At 37.3% G+C, this 18112-nt stretch overlaps 3 protein-coding genes and 1 non-coding gene across 4 annotated transcripts; 3 read left to right on the top strand and 1 right to left on the bottom strand.

Annotated features, from left to right (window-relative positions):
• Positions 1 to 2863: 2863 nt before the first annotated feature.
• Positions 2864 to 5451, top strand: Aatf (Apoptosis antagonizing transcription factor). Its single transcript, XM_090177573.1, has 11 exons — positions 2864 to 3020; positions 3185 to 3361; positions 3425 to 3688; positions 3748 to 3846; positions 3910 to 4047; positions 4102 to 4390; positions 4461 to 4569; positions 4636 to 4874; positions 4948 to 5028; positions 5102 to 5173; positions 5238 to 5451. Exons 1-11 carry the CDS (start codon positions 2939 to 2941, stop codon positions 5329 to 5331), a joined length of 1644 nt encoding a protein of 547 aa, XP_090033699.1. The 5' UTR covers positions 2864 to 2938; the 3' UTR covers positions 5332 to 5451.
• Positions 5452 to 5535: 84 nt separating this feature from the next.
• LOC149941101 (uncharacterized) lies at positions 5536 to 13959 on the top strand. Its single transcript, XM_090178661.1, has 11 exons — positions 5536 to 5592; positions 7254 to 7334; positions 7394 to 7453; positions 7531 to 7588; positions 7688 to 7922; positions 9504 to 9621; positions 9683 to 9761; positions 11884 to 11935; positions 11997 to 12106; positions 12432 to 12679; positions 13681 to 13959. The coding sequence occupies exons 2-11, from the start codon at positions 7329 to 7331 to the stop codon at positions 13903 to 13905; spliced, it is 1191 nt and encodes a 396-aa protein (XP_090034787.1). The 5' UTR covers positions 5536 to 5592; positions 7254 to 7328; the 3' UTR covers positions 13906 to 13959.
• On the top strand, positions 8351 to 8490 carry LOC149941102 (U4 spliceosomal RNA). Its single transcript, XR_016481782.1, has one exon. It is a non-coding gene; the product is annotated as a U4 spliceosomal RNA (small nuclear RNA).
• A 191-nt stretch (positions 13960 to 14150) lies between the features above and the next one.
• Positions 14151 to 17971, bottom strand: LOC149941100 (uncharacterized). Its single transcript, XM_090177922.1, has 9 exons — positions 17857 to 17971; positions 17601 to 17789; positions 17358 to 17525; positions 17091 to 17264; positions 16551 to 16822; positions 16370 to 16490; positions 16188 to 16310; positions 16058 to 16125; positions 14151 to 15979 (listed from the first exon to the last, which is right to left on the bottom strand). The coding sequence occupies exons 1-9, from the start codon at positions 17924 to 17926 to the stop codon at positions 14834 to 14836; spliced, it is 2331 nt and encodes a 776-aa protein (XP_090034048.1). The 5' UTR covers positions 17927 to 17971; the 3' UTR covers positions 14151 to 14833.
• Between the last annotated feature and the right edge of the window lie 141 nt (positions 17972 to 18112).

The raw sequence follows: 18112 nt of genomic DNA, 5'->3' as shown, positions 1-18112 counted from the left end.
CAGGGACACGGCATACTTGAAATTCCAAAAATCCCCGGGCTATATACATTCCAGTACACTTTTTCAAATTGATCATTTAATATAATACTTCTGAATTTTTAATTTTTTATTTCCAAATTGAGACGTAGCTTTCAATTTAAAATAGTTACGACCGAAAAGTTAAAGGTTTATAATATACTGGATGTAAGTTACAATTTGAATTGGCCCTTAAAGGGATTAGGAACTAAATCAAAAAATTGCGCTACTTGGACTTATTTTAACGTAACTAGCTTCTGTTAAACCTGTGGGCGGAAATGTGAAACTGGTTAATGGAAGTTCATACTCCCGAACGAGTAATAAACGAACTTGAACTAATTAAACGGATGCTCGAAATTATTGTCTTTCCAAGGAGTAATTCCTAAGCGCGTTTAAGACTGAAATATTTGTTTATAATATGACGGATAAAACGCAAAGTCGTCCAACCGTGAAGGTGGAGCGTGGACAGGTTTCGCAATTGAGAGTTTCATTTTGATCATTCCGTTTTGTCGCGTGTTTGCGTCCGTAATAACCCGCAGACAGACGAGAGGTCATGCAATTCGGGGAAGTTATTTGCAAATAATATAAGAAAAAAAAACGGAATTTTTCTGTTTTCCCTTTGATAAAATAAAGTTTTCGGAATTGGCGGCGAAACGGAGAGATTATTGATGGCATTTCTTCACCGAATTTTTGCCGTATATATTTGCGGCTTTAGAATTACCGGGTCTGAATCGCCTACGAATAAAGTCGAAAGGATGTGAACGAACTTTTATATAGATATCACCGAGCTCCGACCATCAACTCCTTTGGATGGACGTAGGTGGTTATGAAAACCGCGAGATTTCGTGAATTTATTTAAGGGTCATATACCGAATTGTCTTCCAGCTTTTTAAATTTTAACTTTGAATACTGCTAAAATCGGTGAGTAGAGAGCACATTTCGTAGTTATGGCTAATTAGTAGCAAGTTCCATATTTATCGTGTATCACCTAATTTTAACATATCTGCCACCATATTTATCAGAAGCTCGCTACCAAGACGATTTTTCGATTTAGGGCTCGCTGCGTTATGTGTGTGAAGTTTATCTCACGCCCTAGTATTAATCTCAGTTAACTCTTGATTTCATTATTTAGCTCAAACAAAAGGCTTAAGCCTGGCGATGAAACGTTTAGGGAGAGCGATTCGATTTGACAGAAGCCAAAATTATCAGCAATTACTCATAAAGATATCGTAGGCTCGTAGCCAAAACCATTGGGTATTAAACAAATTTAAACTTAAATTAAAAACATATAATTTCCAAAATATAACTTAAGAGAAAAATAATTTTGTAAAAAGTCCAATATGAAAAATGTGTGAAAAGCATGCGAAAGCGGTACATACCAGGTGCTAAGGCAATTTTAAGTCTTTACAGTAATGTGAAAGTTCGCGAATGAATAATGATGAGGATGGTTATTCGGAAGGAAGAACCAAAAAGCAAAATGTTCCTTATATCCCCCCCCCCCCCCCCCCGTGATCCGGCCCTTGGCTTCCTTCACCCAGACCGAAAGGGCGGTAAACAATCGCGTGGCTGTTGTGTTTTCTTTCCTAAAACCCACTTTTTGTTCTCTGTCTAAGGTACTGTGGGATGGAGAGAGGGAAACCGAGCAAGTTCTCCGTATCACCCGTTTTTTCCGAATGCTACTCGCAGTCGGTACTTTTTGGGGAAAAAACGAATCAAGGTTTTTCGGAAGCCAAAAGTCAGCGAGGAGTCAGATACTTGGGAAAAAGCAAAACTCGTATTCCGCGGTAACAGGATGGCTAGAGTTCGGACGGGAGGGTCCTAAAGTACCGCGGGGTCTCGATGCCAGCGTACTTTCCCTGAACAAGTTTTATAATAACGCTGGTCTCTCGAATACAAGCGCGATACCACTCGAAACACGGCAAAACATCGCTACTAAGTGTTCCATCGGGCTAGAAAGACGTAGCTTTAGCGCTCGCAGACTGTTTACCCTACACGTTTTTAACGCTGGTTTAACCTGTCTATTAGTAACCGTATGGGCTTTACTATTCCTCCTTTTGATTCAAATGTTAGGTAACCTTGGAGCACCTCGGAGGTCTACTCCAATTTCTTGGTCAACGCGTTCCCTGGCTCTGGGGGCACGCGCGTGACGCTTGGAGAGTTTTTTAACTTCTCAGTTTAGCGTGACAGGAGCTTTTTTTGTACAAAAACTCTCTACTGTTTGGCTCTTTCACCTCTATTTCTTATTAAATCATTAAAAAAAGGGTGTCTCGGCCATTAACCATTTGCGGAAAAACGTTCTGCCACTCTTTTTATGCACGCAACAACGCTCAATTTCCTGTAGAAACTGTGAAACGTCTCGAAGCTTTTTGAATGTACAGAAAACTACGGTTCATCTTTACGCCGATGTTATGTAAATTAAATACTTTTATTGTATACGCGTAGTCTTTAAATTTTGGGATATACTGTTAAACAGCTTTTAATTATCGGTCTGTTTAATTCGTAAGGGTCAGTCCATGTGTCAGGAAACATTTAAATGGATACGGAATATTTAGTTAATAAGTACAAATTTAATTACATTAGCAAGAAGGAACTAATTTTGAAGTGCGCATTTACTAAAGAAGAAGCGTGGCTAGATCTTGGAAACATCCATGTCGGAAAATCTGGACAATTGTTCGTCAATATTCAATAATTACCCGTCTAACCAAATAAACCAGAGTTCTTACATTTAATTAAAAAAATTAGAACTCTACCTTCAAAATTCTTTGAATCAATCCATACAGTTTCTTATTTTGGGGACGCTATCGCCATCTATTAATTCAAAAAGTAACATATGAAAAAAAACTTTTTATTATTCGCATTTCTCACTTAGACACTCATAAAAGTGATGGGCTCGGCAAAGGGCTAGCCGCAATTTATATAAAATATGAGTTCCTTAGCAGAAAGATTTTCATTGTTAGCCAATACAACACCATCTTTTCAAGATCCAGAAGATGAAATTGATTCTGGTAATTGTAATTTATTCACATTTGGAACCGCTGAAGAACCACGTGGAGTTGTGGACGGCTTGTGGCCGCCGTCTCACGTGTTTCACAGAAATAGTTTCAGTAGTAACTTGTTTAGCTGGTATCATTCTTAAAAAGGAAATTAATACTTTGGAAAAATATTTTAGAAACTGCTGCTCAAGTTGTATCAGTAAATGATGTGCAAAAGGATGGTGAAGCGGAAGGATCAACTACCCAGTCTACCCATAGTCAGTTACGAAAAAATACAGCCTTACTTTTGTCAGATTTTGACCCCCGTTATGCTGGAAAGAAAGTCAGTAGGAAAAATCTGAATAGTGAATCTTGTAAGCCTTTCACTTTAACAGTTGAGTAGTTCACTAATTAATATAAATGTTTTTCATTTGAAGTAAGTGAAAGTGAAGAAGATAGTGATTTGGAAATAGACTCATTTAGAAACCAACTGCAAAATGCACAAAAGATAAAAGTTGGGAAAAGTGATGATAATTCGGAAGATGATGATGATGAAGATGATGCTGAAAATCAGTCTGTAAATTCTGATGATGACGATGAAAGCTTAGCCAATCTCAATGATGAAGATGATAGTGAAATTAGCGCGCGTGATTCAGATTCTGAAGTGGATAACGATGATGATGAAGAGGATGAAGATTCCAGTTAGTTGGATAATTTTAAATCTATTTAATCGAGTTAATCTAATTATTATAATATTTAGTAAGTTTAGTACCAGACAAGGAGGATATGATTCAGAAGTTCTCCAAAATTGATATTAATGAAGAAATTCAAAAAGGAAAAGCTGTTCAAGCTCAATTAGGTATTTATTACCTTAAGAAAGCTACGTTTCAAGTTTATTTAATAAATGTAATTTTTATGTTAGCTCTTTGGGATAGACTATTAGAAGTGAGAATCAAGCTTCAAAAATTATTAGCAATAACCAACAGACTTCCGCAGTTTGATGTACATAAAACGTTCCAAGAACTTGGTGGAAAGGAATATGCAGACCAACTCTCTAAAGGTATAATTTTGTCGTTTCATGATGGTTGCAGTGTTTTACCTTGTCTCACTACAGGACAGAAAAACACTAAGAGACTGTTGGACAATCTATTGCACCTTCAGGAAGACCTTCTGCACCAACATACAGAGACGAGACAACTTTTAGACCCTAATCTGATACAGAAAACCAGCAAGGGCCAAATTTTACATGATAGTAACGAAGAAATTCCAAGTGACACTGAGGATGAAATGGATAATACAATTATTGAGGAACACAAAGAAAAGAGAAAAAATAAACGAAAATTAGACAGTAAAGATTACCCGTTGGTTTTAGAGAAACGATTTAAGGCGTTGATACCATATCGGTAAGTATTTGTTTTAAGATATTTGATTGTAAATATCCTTACCCTAATTTTTAATGTGTAACTCTAACAGAAATACTACGATACAGAAGTGGAATGAAAAAACTAGAATAGCCTCGGGTAAACTAAATCAAAAATCGTTCGCAGCTTTTGAACAGTCTGCTCTTAAACAAATTGATCAAGTTAGTACATAAGCTGATTTACAAAATCTTCAAGCCATTTATTACAATTTTTGGTTTGTATTTTAGATTTTAATGGATAAAGAACGTCTTATCAAAAGAACTCAACTGAAAAGATCATTATATCACATTCTTGGGAAAGCCGATAAAGGGTCTACTGATAATGAAATAAATGAAAACCATCCCGTTGATAATTTCAAAGATTATGATCCCGAAATATTTGATGATGGTGATTTTTATCATCAATTGTTAAGGGAATTGATTGAAAGAAAAACTGCTGATGTTACTGATCCGATAGCTCTAAGCAGGTATTTTTTATTTCTAATTTCGTTATATATTTGGTAGGAAATCTAAATCAATTGTTATTTATTTAAATTCAAGGCAATGGTTAGAGATTCAAAGGTTAAGAGGTCGGATGAAAAAGAAAGTAGATACTAAAGCTAGTAAAGGAAGAAAAATTAGGTATGTAGGATTTTTAAGGAAAACAACCTTTGAAAAAGCGAATTCTTTTAGAAAATATTTTATATTTTCACAGGTATGATGTACATACTAAATTGATCAACTTTATGGCGCCTGTTGATAATTCCAAAATGTCTGATGAAGCCAAGTAAGAGTTAAGTCACAATTTTTATTTTTATTGAAAGGTAACATTTTATTTGGTTTATTTTCAGAACTGAGCTTTTTGGATCTCTGTTTGGCCAAAGAAATTTATCATTTGGTCCTCAAGCGTCAGATCAATTTACAATTTTTTCAAGCCGAAAATGAAATATTTTGTTTTTAGTTACCGTTTTTTTACAGAGATGGCGCTATGAACCATTTTTTTTTAGTATGTCGTGTATTTTTAAAAACGCGTCTGTTTTAAAGTGAACGAAATAAATAATGGAAAATGAATGAAATTTTTTGGAAGTTTTAAGAAATCTTTTCTGTTAATAATTTGATCTGTCATTAAATTTATTGATGGATAAAACCATCGATAACAAACATTTTAGTGGAAGAAAACGTGTTCTTAGGAAACGAAGAAAGAAGGTAATGTTTTTAGCCGCTAACTTACAAGGGATAGGATATTTGCCAAAATCATGTACAAAATTTGGCAAAATTGCACTACAGCGGCCTCATGTAATTTCGTGTTTTTTTTTGGTGGAGAATGTAGCACTTGACGCGTAGATTACGAAACTTTTGGGGCCGCAAATGATAATTAAATTAATTAACTTAATGTTAAAAATGTACTAATTTTAGGGAATTACCGTGTTTTTGTATTTGTGGGTGGCGGAGAATGTAGCACTTGACGCGTAGATTACGAAACTAATTTTTTTGGGCCGCAAATGATAATTAAATTAATTAACTTAATGTTAAAAATGTACTAATTTTAGGGAATTACCGTGGTTTTGTATTTTTGGGTGGCGGAGAATGTAGCACTTGACGCGTGACGCGCAGATTACGAAACAATTTTTTTGGGCCGCAAATGATAATTAAATTAATTAACTTAATGTTAAAAATGTACTAATTGTAGGAAATTACCGTGTTTTTGTATTTTTGGGTGGCGGAGAATGTAGCACTTGACGCGTTGATTACGAAACTTGTTTTTGGGTCGAAAATGATAATTAAATTAATTAACTTAATGTTAAAAGGTTAGTAGAGTGGAAACCTAAACAAACAGTAACAAGCCGTGGTGTAGGCGACAACCCGACGAAGATAATTACTTCCAAAACACGTAAAAGACGTTACTAAACTCAAGCGCTGGGGGCGCGCAGCGCCTCCCCAACCCCATACTAAAAAAAGCGATGGGCCATCTATAACGCGACCTAGAGGACAGTACCAAGCCTTACGCATCAAGTATATACTTTTAATCTCAACCAGAAACAAAGTGGCCCAATAATAGAAAACACCGAGAAAATGAACAAAAACTGTAAAAGATTTGATAAAGTACGGGAATATCACTTTGTGGCCCAAAAATACAAAACACCGAGAAAATGAACAAAAACTGTAACTGATTTTATACAAAAAGGGAATATCACGTGGAATTCATTAGGACACCGAAACTGTGTTGCCGGCGAACACACGACGGAAATAAGTACAACAAAACACGTGCAAATGCCCAAAAATTAGAAATTTAAAATTACATTAAAAAATTAAATAATCATTTGCGGCCAAAATAAAAATTACCCTCGGCATCTACGTGACAAGGTCTATCAGGCGCAACCAAAATTAATATAAAATTCAATGAAAATGAGAAATTTTTAAAATTAAAAAATTAAGTTAAACAATTAAATAATCATATGCGGCCAAAATAAAAATTACCCTCGACATCTACGTGACAATGTCTATCAGGCGCAACCAAAATTAATATAAAATTCAATGAAAATGAGAAATTTTTTAAATTAAAAAAATTAAGTTAAATAATTAAATAATCATTTGCGGCCAAAATAAAAAATACCCTCGACATCTACGTGACAAGGTCTATCAGGCGCAACTAAAATTAATATCAAATTCGATGAGGCCGCTGTACTACACTTCACCCCAAAATTTTGCATTAAATACAAAATATCAGAATTTCCTTACCATAGACTTAATATGGCAAATCATAAAAGAAAATCCATGATTTTTTTGAGAATCCAAATTTCATACGCAAAGAGGCAAATCTCCGATCGCTCCTACTAAGCACTGTCTTCAAGTTTCCATAATAATAGGAAGAAAACAGAAAAGCTGATAAAGTAGAGAAATCGGTATTTCGGAAAACTTATGAAAAGTCAAAAAATTCAAATATGATGGTAAGCCTAATGAGAAGTTTTGCTTTTAAATAACTCTATGTGGTGATACATTTTTTTAGAAATCATTCAATAAATCAACTTGGGTTCCAGAAAATGTAAATAAGAATCGTCGTTTAACGGTATTTATTAAAATAATCTATATTAAAAAATGTGGAATGAACAAAGCTTATACAATTTAAAATTCCCGCATTTTTAGACAAACGGAGGAATTTTTAACCACGGAAAACTGTGCAACACCGTTCTAAGAAACGCAGGTATTTCTCTATTAAAACTGTTTAATAAAATTCAAATAACGGCATGTTATATTAAGAAACTATGTATACATTCGTAATATCAATTAAAACATATTTCAGGGCTTATATCTAAAGAAATTAGAGCGAGAACGGATGCCGATTTAAAAAGAATTGTGAATTTAGCTAATAAACGTCAAGAACAGACTACACAATGTCAAGAAAATAGGCATTCCCACGACATAAATAATATAGACGAATCAGTAGAATCTACTTCGAAAGAGAAATCTGACTTTTCGTTTTCTCCACATAAATCTAATGATGATAAAGAAGAAACGCGCTTCGAAAGAATCTCTCCGTGAGTTACTTCTTATTTCTTATAGTGCCAGCCTTGCTACGGCTACGGCCAAAAAAACCTTCTTAATAAATCGTGGTCGATTAGAAAACCAAAAAGCATATTATATCCCCTAACGCGAAGCGTAGTGAGCCTCCCTGAACCAAAATGGACCTACCCGGGATCGGGATAGAACTGAACTGAACTGAAGAGCTAGAAAAATCCATAGCTATTTTACCTCCGTGGTAATCGCTTCAATTAAACTAATTAACAACTTAAGTTACAAAATCTTTTGAAAGAAATCTAGAATTATTACTAGTTTAACTAATAATTGATCGATATTATACAAATAATATTTAATTATAGTTTAAAATTTAAATAGAAATGTATAATATAGCGTCTCTTAGCTTTGGCTTTTGATTTTAGATAGCTTCTCAAACCCCACTACCGTTAGCTTTGCGCAGAGGCAGTGTCGTAACCAATGAGGTCTAACCGAGGTGCGACTATTGCTAGTTGAAAACTTTTCCCAATACCCCGCTGTGACGACGTGCAATACCGTCGGCTCTAGCAATTTTTGAAGAACCTACAGGGTTCAATTTCTAAACTAAAATTAAACACACTTCTTATTTAACTCAGTAAACATCACTAGCCAGATGTTTAATGATTACTAGTAAGTCTTATATTTATTTCACGCAGTATATCCACTCTGCGGGCGAGGTTACCAGTATTCGCCGGTCCTAACTCCTATAGTCGATTTTCGCCCCCGTTTTCTCTGAAATTTCCTCCCATAGATTTACTTAAATTTCCTTTAGTGTCACTGCATAATGTTTTTCTCTTCATTTTCAATCTTAAATATAGAAAATATATTTTAATTTTTTTTAGATAAAATTTATCTCTGCCAAAAAATTAATGGGTTACCATTGGGGGCACAGTATGGGGACTACAGATACGATGCTTTTTTAGTTTTTCTGACTGATAATATTTTCGCCGTTTTCAATGGTTTTCACCGGTTTAAAAATTTCTGGTGCTCACCAAGACAGTCTTCGCCGCAAAGTGGAAACACTGAATTTCTCACGTACAGTGTCTAACACCCCTTTCCCTCTCTGCTACGCCCACACAAGGAGAACGCAACCCGTCAAAGTCGTGCAATTTCTTGTGTACAGTTTTCATTGGTTAAACGCTTTAGCGCCTGCTGCGGTCGGAAGGGGAAAAATCGGGAATTGTCTTCCCCCTTTCCGTAAAATGTGCAGCGTAAAGGCCCGTCCAATGAAATTTGTACACAACACTGCGTTGGCGTGTTTAAAGGCTAGCTGCGTTCTCCTTGTGTTTGTTGCTCCTAGGTTACAGTTTGTCTTAATAATCATTATTAAAAATTTAATCATTTTTAATCTTTGTATAGCCAAAGCTACCGATTTAATTTTAATCTAATCTAATCATGATCTAATCTTACGAGGGTATCCTAATAATAATTGGAGTGAGTTGCCAATCCCGTACGGTTTTTTTTTCTGAATGTTTGACCCCTCGCTAGCTGCCGTAGCTCGAAATTCCAGAACAGGCGAAAATATTTACACCTAATAATACGTATATTCCTCTTTGTCCTCGAAGATTATCGAGAACAAGCGTCCTGGAAGATCAACGCTTTGACGATCTAATTACCGAGGAAGCTTCCCACTCCGAAAATGATGATTGCGATATTCCAACGAAAACATTGGATACGGTCGAAGTAAACACCAAATCATTGATTATTTTGAATGAAAAATGTCATAGAAAAACCGCTTTCTTAGAGACGGAAATGCCGGGAAATAGCCGAGAAGTTTTTAACCATAATGGATGAAAAATCAACCAGCATGTTTGAAAATCTGGGTAGACTTTTAATTTGCTAGTTTTACCAAAACTTAAATGAACCCCTTCAGGGAGAAGTATCTAAGTATTTTCATTTTAACATCCTTTTGAAGAGCTGTCAATCGCGGATGTGCACATTTAAAAAGACAGAAATATGGTCGATAAATGTCCCTTAAATTACGTATTTTCAGCATAAACAAATCAAGTTATAAATAACCCTCGATAACTGTCCATTTTACAATCAAGTTATAAATAACCCTCGATAAATGATTTGGGTACATTTGTTCGAATTTCATTCGTCCGAATGGTGGTACAAATGTCCGAATGACAATTTGTCCGAATACCGGAAAACAGGATCGTATGTCCGAAAACGTATTTCATTTGCCCGAAAAATTTATCACAACTTTTGTTGGTGATTTAGTCGTTCAATTTATGTTAACTTTACTGGCGAATTTCATTTGTTCGAATAATCGTTTGTCCGTTTTTCGAACATTAGGAATTGTTTTTTGTTAAATATTGTTAATGTAAGAAAATAGTAACATTAACGTGAACCTAAGCTAGCCTAACCAAACCTAGAATATCCACAACATTCAACGCAATTCCCACTTACTATACAGGCCCAAAAAACAGCAATAAGAAATACTAATTTAGCGACAGAATTCGGACAAGTGATGCTACCGATTCGGACGAATGAAACAAACAAGTTGTCCAATTCGAACAATTGAAACATTTGTTATTTCGGCGGTTCGGACGAATGAAATTCGAACATTTGTTCCACCGTTCGGATGATTGAAATTCGAACAAATGTACCTACCCCCGATAAATGTCCATTTTACAATCAAGTTACAAATAACCCTCGATAAATGTCCATTTTACAATCAAGTTTTATATAACCCTCGATAAATGTCCATTTTACAATCAAGTTTTATATAACCCTCGATAAATGTCCATTTTACAATCAAGTTTTATATAACCCTCGATAAATGTCCATTTTACAATCAAGTTTTATATAACCCTCGATAAATGTCCATTTTACAATCAAGTTTTATATAACCCTCGATAAATGTCCATTTTACAATCAAGTTTTATATAACCCTCGATAAATGTCCATTTTACAATCAAGTTATAAATAACCCTCGATAAATGTCCATTTTACAATCAAGTTATAAATAACCCTCGATAAATGTCCATTTTACAATCAAGTTATAAATAACCCTCGATAACTGTCCATTTTACAATCAAATTATAAATAACCCTCGATAAATGTCCATTTTACAATCAAGTTATAAATAACCCTCGATAAATGTCCATTTTACAATCAAGTTATAAATAACCCTCGATAACTGTCCATTTTACAATCAAATTATAAATAACCCTCGATAAATGTCCATTTTACAATCAAGTTATAAATAACCCTCGATAAATGTCCATTTTACAATCAAGTTATAAATAACCCTCGATAAATGTCCATTTTACAATCAAGTTATAAATAACCCTCGATAACTGTCCATTTTACAATCAAGTTATAAATAACCCGAGTATAGATAATACGGCAAACTGGCAGATGGTAAGAATATCTACGTTTAATAGGCCAACAAAGACCATTTAGAGTGGTTAATTTCCCGGAAAGTTTTCTAATTGTCCGCAAAAAATTGAAACATATATTGCTTTTTCAGGTTTTTATTCTAGACTAGTCTAGAGGCCTAGTTTTATTTTTGGGTACGACAAACTGATGCGAAAATGTCCGCAAAATTTAATTTTTGGGAACAATATTAGGCTAATCATGGAATGAAAACCTTTTTTCTTTATTCGGGATGAAACGGAAAATTTTCCGGTAAATTTTCTGACTAACAACTCTAGACCATTAACTCTCCTATTGGTCAATCCATGATTTCTTTAGTCATAGCCATAAAAAGACACGTCGTTGACTTAGGCTAGGCGCCCACTGGCTCTCCGTTTCGTACCCGTCCTGCCTTCCACAGGGCATTGTCTCCGTTACGAGGCAAAGGCTTGTGGAAGGTAGTACGTAGACGTTACGAAGAGCAGTGAGCGCTTGGCCATAGGCGGAATAGAAAGTTAGATACTTCCCATGAAGAGGTTTATTAAAAACAGTTTAAATGGTGTCTCGTCGTATTTTATTCAGATGATTTGGAAGAAACTATAGTAACTGAACTGAACCGTAAACGTTACAAAGGGTGCGTTTCTCGGGTAGGAATAAGTATTTGAAAATGAATGAGGATTTATTTGTTTTCCAAGGACCACTTTTTCACCGGTTAAAACGGAGGAGAAACTCGACACCGTTACCACTCGCGACCTTTTAGAAGACTTCAGGCAAAAACGCGACGACCCCGTCGAGCTGGCAAATGGTACGCTATTAATTAATTTAGTTACTTCCACCTAGGAGCAACAAACACAGCACCACACGCAAGGAGAACGCAACCCGTCAAAAGTCGTGCATTTTCTGGTGTACAGTTTTCATTGGTTAGACGCTTTAGCGCCTGCTGCCGTCGGACGGGGAAATTTCGGAAAATAACTTCCCCCTTTCCGTAAAACGTTCAGCGTAAAGGTTCGTCCAATGAAATTTGTACACAACACTGCGTTAGCGTGTTTAAAGGCTAGCTGCGTTCTCCTGGCGTTTGTTGCTCCTAGCTTCCACCGAGAACACACTTCTAAGAACTGCCGTTCTTTCAGAGATTTTGAACCTGTCATCATCAGGCTCCACTCCGGTGTATTCTTCGCGTCACTCGCAGAATTCCATCTTCGGCATCAGCTTCCATCAAGACACGGATCTGCTATTTCCACCCGAAGCTAATAACGAGTCTGCGGCGTTACATTTCGATTCAATCTACGATTCTAAAACCGCCGGCAAACCCACATACGCGAGTTTGGAATGCATGGAAACTCTCAACAGTTCCGATGAAAGTTTTTACGACGCTATTGTGAGTAACATTCTATCCGCGCTGCACTATATGGTTTTAAATGCAAATTTGCGTCATAAGGTCATCAGTTTAATCAAATATATCTAATCTTAAGCGTAGTTTAGCCAAAGTTTGGCATCCACAAGTCTCTTTAAAGGTCCATAGAATCGTTTGGGCCGAATATCAGGTAGCTCCTCCCCATTTCGTCACGTGACTCAGGCGTCCCTTCCAGCTTCTCAAAACACGCGATTAAAGCTCAACCCTCAAAATGGAAACGATTCTGTGAACATTTAATCATGGTGAAACATTGAATCTGTTCCATTGCGCCGAATCCCATTCGACCGAAAAAGCCGCACTTTGGCGGATTTAGGATTCGGTCTAATGGGATTGTCCCATTCGACCGAAAATCCTGCACTTCTCCGGGTTTAGGATTCGGTTTTATCCGTTTCAGCATCTGTCAGAACAGCATGCAGTGTTACCAAACCTAACCTAACCTAACCTAACCTGATTGAGTTATATCTTCAACCAAAGTAATTATTCTAACTTTACAACCACCGGTTCTACATTCAAGTAGACAAATCCACCTCTATTTGCTATACGTTCCATTTCAACAAACTGCGAACTGAGCGTACCATAAAGGTATTACGTTTTAACAAAAAATACTTCAAATTTTATAGTATTAATAAAAAACATTTAATTAAAAGAAGACCAAAAAATTGTTTCCAACTGTCTTAAAAATATATTAAAACGCTTCCATAAAAAATCAAAAGGAGTAGAAATAAAAACTTATTACGTCGGTCGATTAGAAAAATACAAAACCCGCCTTTGGGCTAATTTCATCAAAAACATTGGCGGAATTCGGTGGAATGGGATTCGGCGCAATGAGAAGATACCGAAACATTCAGGACTCATTTGTAAAACGATTTTTGCGAACATCCATAATGCATTTCGTGAACTCATGGGGCCGCGCTGCTAGTTTGCATCGCGATTTTTGGTCCCTTCTTAAGCGAATGTTTCCGTAGGAGAAGGTATTTCCGGAAGTAGCGCATTCGGAATTGAACTCGGTGTCCCCTCGTGACGAGCGCCAATGTGAACGAAAACTCTTCTTGGATACGTCTTCCGGGAGTGACGACTCGTCGTCCCAGCGATTGAGGAAGTACTTGTCCGCTGCCGAATCGTTGGTAGGAAGCCAGAATCAAGATAGCCCGAGTCCGAAATATAAATTTCCCAGGAGGCGTATGTTTTAATATTATCCATAACCATTTTAGTTCATATATTTATTATTTATCTATAAAACTGTTACGACAAACATTGAAATTAAACATTTTAAATATATTCTATCAAAGTTTCCGTGTTATTTACCATTCAGTAGCTTCTTTCAAATAAAATTTAAAGTTTTATCATAAGTAACATAATACTCATAAGTATGACATTGAAAGATTTCCGTTAATTATTATAGTCCGTCACAGTGTGATTACGTAATCGGAAGTTTTTGAAGTTCCTTACTGTTCCTTTAACTGGCAAAATTACTGCCAGATTAGTTTGATGGCCATAGACACGAGCGAAACCGCGTTAATTATTATTAGCCAATTTTGGGTTCCAATTCAATAATTCAACATAATTATACCAAATTTAGAACAATTGTTACTTTTAAAAGCGTTTCATTATCCCTAAGCCTTGGCTGATCCGTTAAAAAGGCTGGGGACATCGACTTTTTGGTCGTCGTTATACCTAGCAGTTCCAACGACCAGCGCAAAGTTGTCAGTCCTCAGCCATTTACGCGGTCATTGGTGAAACAGACTATCATTGAAAAAGTGTCACGCTTAAAGGCCTAGTTTTTCTTCCGCCTGTCACCCTTTAAATTTACTTTCCTTCCAAACAAATACCCGGGTAGGCCAACAGCAGAACACGTTGGCCTACCACCAGGGTATTTGTTTGGAAGGAAAGTAAAATTAAAGGGTGACAGGCAGAAGAAAACCTAGGCCTTTAAGTAAATTATGTTGCTTATGGTTTTGTTATTTCGGCGCTTTCTGAGTCAGTATTATTGAAAGGTTATCCAAAATCACACATTTTACGAGTAAATTTTGTTCTGGGTATAAAAGCCTTCCAAAGATGTTCGTTCCGCACCAGCCGAAGAAGAATCGCGTAGTTAAAAGCTCTTTTTAAAACGGCGGGCTAAGAAAAAAACACTTCTTCTCTTTCAGTTAAGAACCGTGTTTTCAATTCATCGTCAGATTTTCGGTTCAATCTCCATTTCCTGAACGAATGTATGGATATTAACGCTACCGCCACCGACAGCAGCAAAAGGCACAGAATGACGGGCCATATCGTGATGGATTTATCCTCTTCCGGCTTTATATTCTTCGTTGAAGGGAATGCCTTAGCGCTGTTAGTCGAGGAAGAATCCTTCGACCGTGGATTAATTACGAACGGCGTAATTTGTATTTCCGGTTGCTGCTGCCCCTGGTTTTCAATATTTACATTCGAATCTCGTTCCTCTTCCCTAGAAGAATGGTAGTATTCGGAATCATCATCTTCGTCAGAATCACTGTGGATCTTCGTAGTTGGGGTGCCTCGGGTAATTTCAATGGGTGGAACAAATGGACCTTTGGTTGTAATTGTAATCCTTTGGGTTGGAATCGTTGTTGTCCATTTGGTTGTTTTTGTGATTGGAAGAGTTTTTTCGGTAGTAATTGCTGTAGATATAGTTGTTGTGATGGGATTTGGGCTAGTTGTAGTCGTCTTAGGTGTAGTTGTAGTGGGCTCCGGCGTAGTTGTGATAGGATTGGGAGTAGTTGTAGTGGGCTTAGGTGTAGTCGTGGTGGGCTTAGGTGTAGTCGTGGTAGGCTTAGAGGTAGTCGTGGTGGGCGCTGGTGTAGTCGTGGTGGGCTTAGGGGTAGTCGTGTTGGGCTTAGGTGTAGTCGTGGTGGGCTTAGGTGTAGTCGTGGTGGGCTTAGGTGTAGTCGTGGTGGGCTTAGGGGTAGTCGTGGTGGGTGCTGGTGTAGTCTTGGTGGGCACTGGTGTAGTCGTGGTGGGCGCTGGTGTAGTCGTGGTGGGCGCTGGTGTAGTCGTGGTGGGCGCTGGTGTAGTCGTGGTGGGCTTAGGGGTAGTTGTGGTGGGCTTAGGGGTAGTCGTGGTGGGCGCTGGTGTAGTTGTGTTGGGTTTTGGTGAAGTCGTAGTGGTAGGTTTCAAAGTAATTGTAGTTGGTTTGGGGGTTGTAGTCGTTGATACAGTTGTGGACGGTACTATTATTGTGGTTGTAATCGGAAGCGCTGTTGATAACTCCGGTTGGATAGTTGACCGTGCCTCAACCGATTGTTCCTTTAAAATATTCCATTTAAATGTCTTGCCTACTATTGTGATGACGTTTTAAAATAGATTCAACGAAAATATCGTTACCGTTGTTGATCCGGTGACAGATGATAAGCCTTCGTTGGGATCCACGCTGCTACTTTTCGATCCCTTTTCTGAAAAAATCACGCAATTAACTTATACGAATAAAATTATTTTAATTTATTGAAATAGGAACCTCGAACACAGATTCTCCAGTAATCTCTACAACAGTTCGCGGAAATCTCACACCCCTGGTTACATTCGCACGTGTCATTGGCGTTGCCTGAAGGATAGTCCGAGCAACGACCCGCGCAAGTACCTATAAAGGCGGCAATTGTTAAAAATTCGTAATACTTCCAACGGATAAAATAAACTTGCCCATCATTTCTTCACTGGATTCATCCTGTATAACGAGAGAGCAAGTGGTATATCTTACGCTAACATCGTCTATTGAAATGTCACCCACATAACCATTGCCTATAATTCCTTCCAAGACGATCTAAATGAAATTGGTAAAATTAGATGTTCCTGGTGAAAGTAGATCTCCAAAATATTTTACCTGGAAGTTCGTCGTTAAACGATGTATATCTACCGTTCCGCGAAACCACTGGTTTCCTTGTTCGCCTTGTATTTGTAAAACGGGTTGCAGTTCGTTGAACACCTGTTCCTCGGTCTTGATGTAAACATTCAAAGAACCCGTGTTTATGCCGTACATGTGGTACCAAAACACAAAGCAGCTGGGCGTCAGATTCGGCGAGTAGACGGGTGAAAATAGCCTCGCTTTGTCGTTTTCAACTCTTGGTGCTGACGCTTCCAAGTATAGGTAGTATCCTGATAATGTCCAAACACGTTAGTTACGTCGTGCTGTAAAACTATTTTAACGCGACTCCTTGATGCCAGTGGGAAAATAACGACTAACAAAAAGGGGTAAACACTGGGTGTTTTTGGCCCGTGGAAACTACAACGTGAATTTGTGACTTTGACGTCGTCGAAAATGACCTGGACACCTGGTGTCTTAAAATTGCGTCGCAACACAATCCCTAACCTTTTAACAAATGTTTTTAAAGTTAAATCGTGATAAATAATAGAAGAATCTCACCGGCTTTACTAGCAGGCCACATATTGTGATCGTGTGACGGTCCAGTTCCCACGTGACCGGAGGGCGTCGTGAATTGGTGTCTCCTCCAATCGAAATGATCGGTATCATCATTGGTCCAATGACACAAGTCTTCTTCTTCGAAATAGCATTTCAAGGGTGGATTTTCGATAGCAACTATAGAAGAACTCAATTAGATACTAATGTAATTGAACCCAGAATTTTATAACAAGAGGGTTATGAAAACTATTAACCCCATTTTACAATTACCGACGCATTTCGGCACTTCAGAACTGTTCCAAGTATGTCCGTCACAGTAAACCGAGGGAAAGCCTTCGAGAAGGTATCCGGGATCGCAAGAGTACTTCAACATGCCATTATTGTAAAGGGAGGTACGCCGACCATTAGTCGGTACCCCGAGAAGAGGACATCCTACGGCTTTTTAAGGAAACGAGATTTTAGCAACCGCATTTGAATCGGGCCGATATAAATAACAAGGCCTTTAACATATACCTAAACATATTGGAAGAGGATTGTTCCATTGACCCCGCAGACAGGTGGCGAAGGTCTTTCCGTGCATAATGTAGCCAGGGTAACAAGTAAACTTGGCGATTCGACCACGATTACGAAGCTTGACCGATCCGTTTTTCAACATGTTACCAATCCTGCTGCACCGAATAAAAGGTGATCCTACTCGACTACCTGATAATCGAAGATATATTTAAGTCTAATAAATCAAAGTTTTAAAATGAAAACTACAAATCCTTACCTAAAACCATCCTTTGATTTCCTGTAGAGTGGTCCGAATCAAAATCAGATCGCATGATACTCAGTGTCATGAAACTTTTTAAAAGAACAAGTAATATTGCCAATCGCAACAGGTGTAGAACGCCCTTCATTATTAATATTTAAATCAATACTATACTTAGATAATAACATTTATTTTAGGTAGATTTTAATGACCGTAACTGTAAAGTCTCTAACAGCGCGATCTAAAAATTATTTCCAAATTCAAATACTTTCTA

This window comes from Leiobunum rupestre, chromosome 6 (assembly GCF_980474605.1).
Source record: "Leiobunum rupestre chromosome 6, qqLeiRupe1.1.hap1, whole genome shotgun sequence".
Classification (NCBI taxonomy): domain Eukaryota; kingdom Metazoa; phylum Arthropoda; class Arachnida; order Opiliones; family Sclerosomatidae; genus Leiobunum; species Leiobunum rupestre.
Note: the sequence above shows the minus strand (reverse complement) of the source record. Positions and strands in the feature narration are given on the sequence as shown.

What these genes read in the sequence shown, in the direction of transcription:
- Aatf (XM_090177573.1), top strand. Translation starts at nt 2,939, where the DNA reads ATGAGTTCCTTAGCAGAAAGATTTTCATTGTTAGCCAATACAACACCA. An exon ending in CTCTTAAACAAATTGATCAA is followed by an intron (nt 4,570 to 4,635) that starts GTTAGTACATAA and finishes TTTGTATTTTAG; the next exon opens with ATTTTAATGGATAAAGAACG. An exon ending in GATCCGATAGCTCTAAGCAG is followed by an intron (nt 4,875 to 4,947) that starts GTATTTTTTATT and finishes TTTAAATTCAAG; the next exon opens with GCAATGGTTAGAGATTCAAA.
- LOC149941100 (XM_090177922.1), bottom strand. Translation starts at nt 17,926, where the DNA reads ATGACACTGAGTATCATGCGATCTGATTTTGATTCGGACCACTCTACA. An exon ending in TCCTCTTCCAATATGTTTAG is followed by an intron (nt 17,526 to 17,600) that starts GTATATGTTAAA and finishes TTCCTTAAAAAG; the next exon opens with CCGTAGGATGTCCTCTTCTC. An exon ending in TGAAGTGCCGAAATGCGTCG is followed by an intron (nt 17,265 to 17,357) that starts GTAATTGTAAAA and finishes GTTCTTCTATAG; the next exon opens with TTGCTATCGAAAATCCACCC.
- LOC149941101 (XM_090178661.1), top strand. An exon ending in ATAAGAATCGTCGTTTAACG is followed by an intron (nt 7,454 to 7,530) that starts GTATTTATTAAA and finishes CCGCATTTTTAG; the next exon opens with ACAAACGGAGGAATTTTTAA. An exon ending in CACCGTTCTAAGAAACGCAG is followed by an intron (nt 7,589 to 7,687) that starts GTATTTCTCTAT and finishes AACATATTTCAG; the next exon opens with GGCTTATATCTAAAGAAATT.